Source organism: Artemia sp. Qi Xiang Cuo, chromosome 17 (genome assembly GCF_049724085.1).
Source record: "Artemia sp. Qi Xiang Cuo chromosome 17, ASM4972408v1, whole genome shotgun sequence".
Lineage (NCBI taxonomy): Eukaryota > Metazoa > Arthropoda > Branchiopoda > Anostraca > Artemiidae > Artemia > Artemia sp. Qi Xiang Cuo.
This window is the reverse complement of record NC_142810.1, coordinates 18,998,925-19,011,114: the sequence shown is the minus strand read 5'-3', so window position 1 is coordinate 19,011,114 and position 12,190 is coordinate 18,998,925. Positions and strand designations below refer to the sequence as shown.

General features: G+C 32.1%; 1 protein-coding gene across 2 annotated transcripts in view; it reads left to right on the top strand.

The window, feature by feature from the left end:
• LOC148941983 (phosphoribosyl pyrophosphate synthase-associated protein 2) overlaps window positions 1-12,190 on the top strand; it is an 89,861-nt gene that overhangs the window by 63,109 nt on the left and 14,562 nt on the right. For both annotated transcript variants that reach the window (XM_089103574.1, XM_089103573.1), the window contains exons 4-6: window positions 4,069-4,247; window positions 8,945-9,090; window positions 10,018-10,150. In XM_089103574.1, coding sequence (XP_088959700.1) covers window positions 4,069-4,247; window positions 8,945-9,090; window positions 10,018-10,150 — 458 coding nt within the window. The remainder of the gene's footprint in view (window positions 1-4,068; window positions 4,248-8,944; window positions 9,091-10,017; window positions 10,151-12,190) is intronic.

Sequence of the window (12,190 nt, the reverse complement as noted above, 5' to 3'; positions counted from 1 at the left end):
ACTTTAAATTTTATCAAATGAGCCCCTTTCCAAGTTCTTTATTGCTATTCCTTCTATGCGAAGAGACAGGGGGAAAATAATAGAATTAAAAAACATAGGAGACAACTCTCTCTTTATATTGGCTCTGACAGAATACTTGGGATTTTTTTTATAATTCATAGGCTCTTAAGCTTATGTTAATGAATTAATTGGTTAGTCGATCTCTTAATTAAACTTTACCCTAATTTCATAATCGAAAAGATAAAATTAACCTAATCTGAAATTCTTATGACAGTGCCAGTCCCCGGACCGTCCATCCAGTGGACCGTCCTTGTAGCTTAGGTGTGGTGGACTTGCATGCAATTTTTACGTATACATTGATACATGTGTATTTCAGAGCCAATAAAGCTGCATACAAATACAAAAGAATCAGATAAATGAACAAAAAGGAATGTAACACGTTGAGGATGTTGCAAGAAGGTTTATTTCTAGATTTTAAAATTTGAAGCCTTATGGTCCCATCAACCCCATCTTCCTCCCTAACGAGAAGAAACAGTATGTATGCACAAGCTTGCTTCAGGGAATCGATGATGTATACTTAATTTTTTAAATAAACCCAGTGTTACTTATGTATTGGATTAACGACGCTTCTTGACTACTAAGGTCCTTCCGTCGGCCCTGAAGTATGTTGCTGCTGCTGAGTTTGGACTCTGGGTACCCGCATTACCAAGTTGAGATCAGACCCACCGCACCACCACCACTACATCTACACTGCATCACCACAGAACAGAGTAAAGAGTAAAATAGCTTATATTGAACTACGAATAAAGAAGATATTCACGCCATCTTCTAGGACAGTGATTTTTCTACTTCCAACCTCCTTGAATTGACACTATGTAGCTGCAAGGTTGGCTTCATTTGATTTAGTAACCAATTGTTGGTGTTCAAAGTTTTGTACCAGTGGAAAAGTCTCATACAAAGACAAAAGAATCAGACGTAGTTTAAGAAAAACTTCATGTTTACGGGCCTCTAAACTTTTAAAAATAAAATTACCTTAGTCGCTATGTATCCAGTATAGGTTTAAAATAAAATGTTAATATAATAACTGTAAATAAAACAACGTCAAAATTTCAGAATGAAACACATGAATATAAAGTAGAATGATTGAAAATTGAAGAAAAACAAATTATTTAAGTGTAAGACAGACCAAAAATCAGTCATTTTTGTCACAATAATATACAGTATTATTATGAACATATTGACGTTGACATAACTTGCCGTCTGTTCAAATTAAAAACATGCAAAAAGTATAAAAAAGAACAGCAAAATATTGGACACTGAAATTACGAATACGAATAAATAAGGAAAAATTGTTGGGATCACTCGTAGCTGAAGCTGCGAAAGGGGTCACAACCCAACATTTTTGTTGGGATTTTACCAATTTAATTATTTTTGCCACCAATGAACATAATTTCTAATTTTTGAATCGGTATAAATAATTGTATTTACAGTCTAGATCAAGGTAGATATCACTTCAATATTTTTTCCCTCGGTAGTCGATATTTTTTGGTTTTAGTTGTAATACATTTTTTTTTTCATGTCAAATCTACGGGAGGGGGGGGACTATTCAGTCTTTCATTACATATTAATGGCAAAATGATGTTGTCTATCATGTTTTGAACAACAGAGAATAAAATAAAATAATGAATTTCCTAGGGGTTTACCGAATTACAGAAATCTTCGGTAATTTCGAAGACTACATTGCCTTTCCATGACGATTAATAACAGTTCAAATAGGGATAAATTTCTTTTATTAGAACGTGAAAACAAAAGATTAAATATATAATGGATATTTTGATCACATATACAGTGATCGAAATATCGAGTATAGTTTTGATAGCTTTTTTTACCGTCTAATAAAAGGACTTATCCCTATTCCAACTGTTACTTAGGGTTCAAAATCAATAGGGCAGATCCGATTACGTGCAGAAATAGACATAATATGTTTAGATTATAGACAGGCTATTCTGCTAAATGTCTTGTGTGTAGACTAATTCTGTTTCACTGTAGGTAGATATTGCTTTAGTAGTTAGTTTTTTTTTTTTTTTTTTTTTTTTTTTTTTTTTTTTTTTTTTTTTAGACCTTAGTAAGTGTTTTTCTGTTTGTTCGAATCATATTGGAGATACATTGTCCACATGATGTTAACAGTCTGTCAACTTTGTAATGCTAATTCAAACGCAGGTTCAAGCTCTTCTCTGATGTCGACTATTAAAGACAGGGTTGTCACGCAAGGTGCTAAAGTACTATTTATGCTGTTTTTGTATGACTTCGTGGTACATTTATATGAAGGCTATGGTAATTCTCCTTTGTGGAGATTAAGTTCTTGAATGTATATTACTGGTGGAGAACCTGATTTTAACTTAATCCAGGACTTTTTGGGTAGATGTGATTTATTGTACATGCGGTGGTGGTATCGAAAGTTTTACATAGATGACAGCTCTGATGTATCAATATTCTGGATATCTCTATTTCTTTCGGGGATCCTCTATTTCTATTCTTCTTTTTATCTCGTCTGTTTGTCATAAACTAATTATACTGAATCCATGGTTTCTTTGTCTATAATTTTAAATATTTTCCGTTGCCGTTTAATCTTGTCTTTTAACATTTTTATATTCTTTTCTAACCACAGCTCTTTAGAATATAGCACGAAACAGTCGATCTTTAATTGTTCCATGGTTTATATCTTATCAAAAGCCCGTTTAACTTTTTAATAAGGTTTGCTGTCAAATTTTTATTATTTCTTATTATTCTTTTTTCATCTTTACTTTATTTTTATCTTTGCCTGTATTTTTCCATTTTCTATGATTTATTATTTTCATCTATTTATTAATTCCTTCTTTGTTTCCTATATTAATTTTATTCTTTGTTTCCATTGCAAAATAAGGAAATGATCAAATATTGTACTAAACTCTTGTGCTTTTATATTTTATAATTTTTCTGTCTTTATTTTATTGTTATGTTTACCTGTATTTTTCCATCTTTATGATTGATTATTTTCATATATTTATTCACTCTTTCTCTGTTTCCTTTTGTTATACGGCATAATAAGAAAATGATGAAATACTGAGAATACGATAGTTTCCAAGAGTTAGGCATCGAAATTATATTAGTGGCATGTTGTTGCTTGTTACAGAAAAAGTGTGTTAATATGTAAACGTCAGATAATTGTCATTGCCTTAAATTTAAGCTTTTGTGAGTTTAACATACATATCCATTATGTACCAGTTACCGGGCAGTAAAAATATGCTTTTGACTGTAAATGATTATACGTTAAGTTAATTTTAAGAAAAACATTCAAGAAAGAACATTCATTTCCAAGTTAATTTATTGGGTAAATACAAATCTACAGCTTTTGCGTTTGAAATTCCATCTCTTAATTTATAGTTGCTTCAATGTAGATGTCACTAGTTTACCAGAATTTTCGGATCCCTAAAATTGGCTCTGCTTGGCAGTACGGGGCCCAGGTATCGCTCCCCAAGGCAAGACAGGCTTGCTACTTGTCCTCGTAAAAAATCTCAGCAAATGAAACGTCATTTTCGCGTCCTATGCGCCAGCTATGGCCCAGGAGGATTTTAATCTTTCTTTTCTTTTTCCAAATTGCAATTCAGTATTTTTCTTAAGAGTAGATGGCACTTTTGGCACTTATTTCATTTCATGACAGAAGGATGTTAAATTCTGAAATTATGGAAATCAAACATATTTCTATAGCTCCTCTGTAAATCAAAAAGACAACAAAAGACGTTTTGTTACGTATAATACTAATAAAATAGTTCCCTCTTGACAGTAACCTGGTCTGTCAAAAGTAAATATTGCATTGTTTCGATTTGTTCAGCGAAATTTTTCTACTGATAGACTTTCAGTGTCGACATTTTTGGGGGATGGGCCTATGACCCTATATGACCCTAGATTTTGAAAAATATATTTTATCTCCCAGTGAATTTCCATGAATTGACCCTATTGCAGAGTTTATGAACTTATAATAAAAAAGCTTTACTAACTAATATTATTATTACTATAATTATATTTAAGGCAAAATGAGGAAGCGTGGATGTATTGTGTCTAAGCTTGTGGCGAAGATGATGTGTAGATCCGGGTTGACTCACGTGATTACAATGGATTTGCATCAAAAAGAGATTCAGGGATTTTTCGATTGTCCCGTCGATAATTTACGAGCTTCGCCTTTTTTGCTTCAATATATACAGGAAAACGTAAGTTTTTTTATATTTTAATTATTTAAGATGCTTCTTATATAGAAACATTGCTTGATAGAAATTGCTTATGAATTTTTAAAAAATTCGTAATTTTAAAATATATTTAAATTTTTTTCCAATATATTGAGGGATTTTTGATTGTCTGGTGGATCATTTACGTGCTTCGCGTAATTGCTTCAATATATACAGGAAAACGTAAGTTTTTTTTTTTAATTTAAATACTTAAGATGCTTCTTATATAGAAACATTGCTTGATAAAATTGCTTATGAATTTTTAAAAAATTTAGTAATTTTAAAATTTATAATAAAATTTTTTCAATATATTCAAGGATTGATCGATTGTCTGGTCGACAGTTTACGAGCTTCGCGTTTTTGCTTCAATATATACAGGGAAACGTATGTTTTTTTTTTTTAAATTCAATATTTGGAAATTTTGTTACACCGGAAAATTGCTTGATAAAAAAAAATTATAGATTGTGAATATTTTGATAATCTTAAAATATATATATGTATATATATATATATATATATATATATATATATATATATATATATATATATATATATATATATATATATATTATATATATATATATATATATATATATATATATATATATATATATATATATATATATATATATATATATATATATTTTAATAGATTCAGGGATTTTTCGAGTGTTTGGTTGATAATATTCGAGCTTCATTGCTTAATAAAATTTGTTTTAGAGATTTTTAGGATTTCAATTATTTTAAAAATAGATTTCTTAAAATTTCAATAGATGGAAAATTTAGTTCAGATTGACCGTTGACGCACAAAAAAAAATAAGTTTTGAACTGTAAGTTTTGTGAATATTTTAGCATTAATTCATTACGCCACAGGCTTCCTTTTTCTCCCTCCCACTTTCTATCAATTCTCGTTTTCTTCTGTCTGTATCGCTTAAGAAGACAACATCTGAAATTATTTGATAGACTAGTTTTGTTGCGAATATATTTACATTCATTTTTTCTTTGTTATAAATAATATGATTTTTCACTGAAAAACGGCTATTACAAGATCAAATGGGCCGAATTCGTACTTTAGCGTAAATAAACAAAAAACGAAATAAACAACATACAAATAAAAAATGGTTGGTCGGGGAAAACAAAATAAAAAAAAAATATGAAAAATTCAATGTCAATCAGTAAAAATGTCAAAAATAGCATAAACTCGTAAAATTAAAAGGTCAACGTCAATCAGTAAAAATGTCAAACAATTTAAAACTCGTAAAATTAAAAAGGGAATAAAATAATTAAAACACAAGTACAATTTAGTTCTGCTACCAAGAAATAGAAAGCTCAAAATTTGCGAAACGAACATTAAATAATTATAAAGTAAAAAGAGAGTGACGGGGGGAGGGTGAGGAAATTCACTGATTTAATATATAAACTATGCACGGGATGAAAGTTGGGTCAGGTTAGGTTTTTTTTTTCAAAAACCTAATTCAACGGAGATACCAGGATGCCAAACAGGACAGGTATACTCGAGAGTTAGGTGTACAAATGAGAGGAAAATCCTCAAACAATGCGATTTAAGATATTTATATTTTTAAGGAGTTTAAGGAGGGAAAAGGCGGCATTTGTGCATTTAAGATATCATTAATCTGGCAATCCCATTTTAATTCGCTTGAGATGGTAACACTCAGTAATTTCATAGTATTAACTGACATTTCAGGGGGGATGGGACAGTAGAAAGCAGGGGGAGTATTAAGGAAATTAATTAAAATTAATTGAAATTAATTCTAAGAAATTAATTGCTAAAACCGTTGACTTTAAAGGGTTGACTCTCATATCATTAGTAACAGCTTCATCAGATATCAATTCCAATGTGTCCATTGGGCTACTTTTTAAATTTTTGAAACATGTCTCTAAGACAGTTAAATCATCAACGAAATTCCATCTATCCGAGAAATCGACACCAAGGTTGTTTATCATTGCAAGTAATAAAATTGGGCTAAGAGGGTTCCCTGGGGGACACCATTATAAATTGGGAGGGGATCAGAATATACATTAAGGTTTGTGACGACTTGTGTTCTATTAGTAAAGAAAGACTTAATTATTGTAATTAAATAGGGGTCAACTTGAAAGTCGTTGGATTAGTTTTACTACCAATGTATTGTGGTTAATTAAATCAAAAGCTTTTTGCAAGTCCACTGCGATAACGTTGAGCCAGGTTTTGGCTTTTTCAAGTGTGTCATATATTGTGTCCATAAGGTGAACTAGATAGTGGATGGAAGATGTATAGCGTAAGTTTCCGAATTGCTTTTTGTCAACATTTGCGATCATCTTTACTTTCAACCACTCAGCTATAAAGCTTTCATATAACTTGGAAAAAATAGGAGTAAGAGTAATGAGTCTGACACCATCAAAATCTTGCTTAAAGATTTTGCGTTATGTTCATTATGTTGTTGTTATGTCGTTCTGTATTCTTATGTATTCTATGTACTATCATAAGCCAAGATTTGTGAAATATCCTACCGGGGTATTTATTATAAAATAGTCAGTCTTTTTTTTAACTCATTTTATACGGTATGAAATGATTTGACGACTTACAGTTTTACATGATTTAAATAATTTGTTCTTTATATACACATTTATGTGGTTTTACTTTATTTATTAACACTATTCCTTAAACTTCGTTTGACTTGGAAGGGTATAACCAGTAAGAGATCGGTTTTAATCGCAATCAACCTAATTCCTGTTTTAGCAAACTAAACACAAAGCAGATACCCACAAATAGAACAACAAAACATACCTTTGTCTGGTTGATTGCAAGTCAGTATTCAGCTCTTCTTTGAAAGATCAAAATTCTTCTAGGTTGTTTTTTCGGTTGGCGAGTGAAATGAACTAACAATCAAATCGATAACTCCTACAGTGCTTGGTGCTAGCGTAGTGGAAGCAGCAGTGCCTCTCAGCCAGAAAGATCTAGGTTCAGTCCCGCGCGGTGCAAGGGAATAATAATAAACATTGCGCTATTTTTTATTAGTATTAGTTATCGTAGAAGAGTGGTAATGGGGTTTTCCTTCAGAATTGGAGGACTTCAGTTCAACCCGATCTGCGTTAACAATGGGGAAGACGAAGAGGTGGAGAAATTTTACTAAAAGAAGCATTTACTGACGCAAGGACCTTAGAAGTCAATAAGCGTCGTTAATCCGAAACAATGCAATACAATACTTTCCACAGTAACAATAACAGCCTAACTTAACAACCTATTCAGATTAAATTTACCAGACTCAAATTGTAACAGCCTAGTTACAGTTTCATCTTAACCACAATCCAACCTAACCATCTGTTCAAGATAACCTGACCAGACTCAACTCGTAACACCCTAACCTCAGTAACAACCTAACAGTCTATTCAGGTCAACCTGACCAGACTCAACAGTAACAACCTAGCAATCTATTCAGGTCAACTTGACCAGGCTCAACTCGTAACACCCTAACCACAGTAACAACCTAACAATCTATTCAGGTCAACCTGACCAGACTCAACTCGTAAAACCTTAACCGCAGTAGCAACCTCACAATCTATTCAGGTCAACCTGACCAGGCTCGAACTGAACGAGCATCGGGTAAAAAACATAAAAAGAAAACAAATTTGATGCTTGTTTGTCTTTGAAAATGTCAGTTTTCTTTTCCTGTCAAAACGTTTGTTATAAGCAATGAAAGAACATAGTTACCTCATAACTTTGATCGGGGAGGGATAATTGTATCTCACTTTTTTATTAACATTAAAATGGTTTGCACTTTTTGAGGTTTTTAGACGGTCAGGGGGGGGGGCATTTCGCTCATTTAAGCATATAATTACTTGTGTATTTCCAATCTCGTTAAAGTATTTTTTTTATTCTTCTTTTTTTTTCTGCGCTCCAACTCAGAAAAAAGCTTTAAAGTTTTCGCAAAACTTTTTGCTATTGCGATAGCAAATTTGTTTCTATCTCCACTGTTGATGATTAAGGATTTTCCACAATAGAGACAAAACGGTGTGCGTTTTGTTCTAAGCTCTTTTTCTAATTTCGCAAGAGTTCATTCTCGTCATTACAAACTAATTTGTAGTTTAATCTGAATAAAAATTACTATTTTTAAAGTAGTGCTGTATTGGCAAATGTTTGTCGCTTGACCACTTTTTCGAAACTCCCTTTTCTAAGTTTAGGTTACTCTGGCCTTTGGTTTGTTTGTTACTAGACTGTAACTGCAACGTTAAAATTATCTGGAAAACGTTCTGAACAACCCATAACAAAGTTAGTACTTGGTGATACTTTACAAGAGTTGAGAAGATTTAGTCTGAATTAAAATGAGAACACATCCCGCAGGCATAATGTTCATCCAATGTCTATTAGTTATATTTTGTGAAGCATCATGTAACAGGGTTGCCACTGCAGTCAGTTCTTAAAGTGCTACAATTGCCCAAATTTGCGTGCTATACAGCGATTTTCGGTGCTAGAGTAGAAAAATGACTCTAATAGAGCTTAAATACCGCTTTCGTGCTGTTTTAGCACTATTTTAGCAACCCTGAGCACGTGCCACAGTACTACATATATTGAAATAGTGCTAAAATAGTGCTTTCATGCTACATGCGGCAACCCTGGCATTTAATGATAATCATGATAATTAATGATCTCTAACGTCATGACTCTAACGTTCTACCTGTTACAGATTCCTAATTTCAAGAGTGCAGTTATAGTGGCCAAAGACCCAGCATCAGCTAAAAAGGCCACATCTTATGCAGAGCGTCTTCGTCTTGGAATTGCTGTCATCCACGGAGAGCAGAAAGATTCTGAGAGTGATTTGGTAGATGGCAGGTCAGATGCTTTTCCAAAATTTAAATAATAGACCAGTTTAGGGCTTTGTTCGCGTCCATTCGGAAAAAAATATCTCACACAACGGGAAAAATGTTAACCATTAATTTAAATTTAGAAAACTTTTATTCACAGAAAGACACATTCTGGAGGTTGCAAGTCAGATTTAAAAATATAATAATGGAATTATTATGAGTAGATTTGATTGAATTATTCCTAGTACTTCCTCAAACCCATGAGAATTTGTAAAATTTTTAAAGGGAAATAAAGTCAACTAATTATTGAATAATTAACAAATAATTGTTAACATTAACACCATTAATAAATAAATAAAACCCAAAACGAACAGAAATTACAATAAATAATCGAGTCAAACTCAAAACGAGGAGAAACTAAGTGGAGTAGGGCTGAAGCCCCCCGTGCTTTCTAAAGACCAGAACATAATTTCCAATTAACTAAATACAATCCCTATTTCGAGCTGCATTTTTCTATTTATCATAATATCGAAAGAAAATCCCCATCTTACCAATATTACTGAAAAAAAAACGAATGTGGATGGACAATTTAATATATATATATATATATATATATATATATATATATATATATATATATATATATATATATATATATATATATATATATATATATATATATATATATATATATATATATATATATATATATATATATATATATATATATATATATATATATATATTAATCATGCCCTTGGGGTCGCAAGTTTTGTGCTACTGTACTGAATATGGTTTAACCATGTTAAATAGGCTCTTATGATTGTTAGTTTATATAACACATTTTATCATAATATATAATGTAGTTGTAAGACCCAAGACTTTCAATTCTATAGAGGTTAGAACTCATACTATCTGGTTATTTTAATTTGTAAAAATGTTACTCTAATTTTAGAAATAGTCCACCGCCTGGTAACTCAAGACAAAGAATTACGGAGGCGGGTGTTGGAATGCCATTTCTAACGGCGAAAGAAAAGCCGCCAATCAATGTTGTTGGAGACGTGGCAGGAAGGATTGCCATTATGGTGGTACGAGATTTTATTTCTATTTATTGCTGTGTTTTTTTTATTTTTACTTTGTTCACTTTTTTCATTTACCTATTTAAATTGTTCGTGAACATAAGAAAAAAGCATGAAGGTAAAAATCATGTATAAAATCTTTGTCTTTCAAAATGATTTCGAAGTTTAATTTTAATGGCTAATCTGTTATTAGAAAATAAAAGCAATATTCATGTTGCTTTTGCTTGTAGAAGATTCAGAGGTACCAATATAGTTTCTCCACAGGCTATGTAAACTTGTATACTTATTCAAGATCTTTTCGTGCTACTTCCTTATTATGCAGTTATATTGCAATAATGCAGCTTAATCCATTGTCTACTGATTCTCTTATGAAATGTCCTCTTATGAAATAAAATGTGATATAGCTTTTCATCTGAGAAGAATTTTTTGGATATCTAGCAAAGGAAAATAGGTGTAGATAGATATACATATAGATATATTTCTCACAAAAGCCCCATGGGCCATGGATATTACAAATACAACAAAACACATAAAACATGATAAGTTCAAACACTTTTGAAAATAACACTACGATAGAAAACCCTCTCCATGTCTCATCCCAACACTCACAAAACTGTACTTCCCAACCAAATTTCCAAAATTTTTAAGATCCACTTTGTAACTACTTCCTATTTTATTTTCTAAACAACGTCTATGAATTACATCCCTCCCAAGACAAGTGACAAGTGAAGTAACACATCGGACAAGTGAAGGGACCACTTCATACCTTAACCTTCTCTAAATACTTTCTTCTCCCCCCCAAGCGGCATAAAATTCCCGCTTACTGATAAAACCCATTTTAAAGTATCATTTTGGTGGCCAAATTTTAGATATATTTCTTCTCCCCAGGCTTCTTAATTTTTCTATATATTCCAAGGTATTGTGACTTAACCTTGTCTTCTTGCCAAAACTGGATCTCCTAATCTTGTAGCACTTTTTCTACAGTTTTTGCAATCAATCCTGTTTTCACCCCAGGTCCAATGCCATCATTTCACCAGCCTGATAGCCCACAATTGTCTAGTATACTCTTTAACTTATACAAGCCAAGAATCCTTTCTTTTATCCAGTAACACTTCATTAAAAGCATTTTTTGTTAACCGATAATCTGGCCTAGCAATATTTTTTTCCAAATAACCTACCATGCGTACTAACCGTTTATTTCTTAAGCTAGAAAGACCCAGGTCACCCTTTATAACAATGCTATTAAACTTTTCATCTAACCCTATTAATCTTTTAAAATAAAGAAGCTGTATCCTCTCCATTTCCAATATATATCCTTCTAGAATCCTCAATACACATCGGACTTTCCGATGTTGAATTCCGAAAATTAAGAATCGACCTCTGATGACAAGTACTTTTTGTAGATGTTTAAGAAATACTTACGTTAAAATGTTTTCCACTAATGTCAATGAAATGCCTAGGTCACGTTCTTATTAAGGATGATCCGAGAGTTGCAAAACTATTTTTCATTCGGCCTCAATCTTCGACCTACATCGGACTGGTCGAATCACAAATATCGAATTCTCAAAATTGACTGATTAGCCTCCGATAACAAGTACTTTCCGCCAATGTTGATGAAATCCTTATTTCCCGTCCTAAGTAAGATGGATCCGAGAATTGTGAGATTTCCCATAATTTTTTGAAAACCAAACTATTATGTTTATGCTCCCTGTACAAGTTTTTGGTATGTTGCATTTCTTCAGTCCTATGGTTTTGATGGTTCAATGTAAGAAGTGTCACAAATATGCTTTTGTTGGCAGGGAACATAAACGTTAAGATAACGACCGAAGAGTATGGGTAGTTTAGAAGAGTAAGAACTGGCACTCATGTCGACAAAAAAAAACCTCAAGCCATTTAGCGCTTGGCGGCACTTGGTATTTTTTTCCATTGTCATAATAAAAATAATTAATTTAATTTGTTTAGAAGGTAGGATCATTTTTGTAATAAATATCTCATCTCAATTCCTGACAGAAACACGATTAGTGAGTTAGAAAAAGTGCCAAGTGTCAC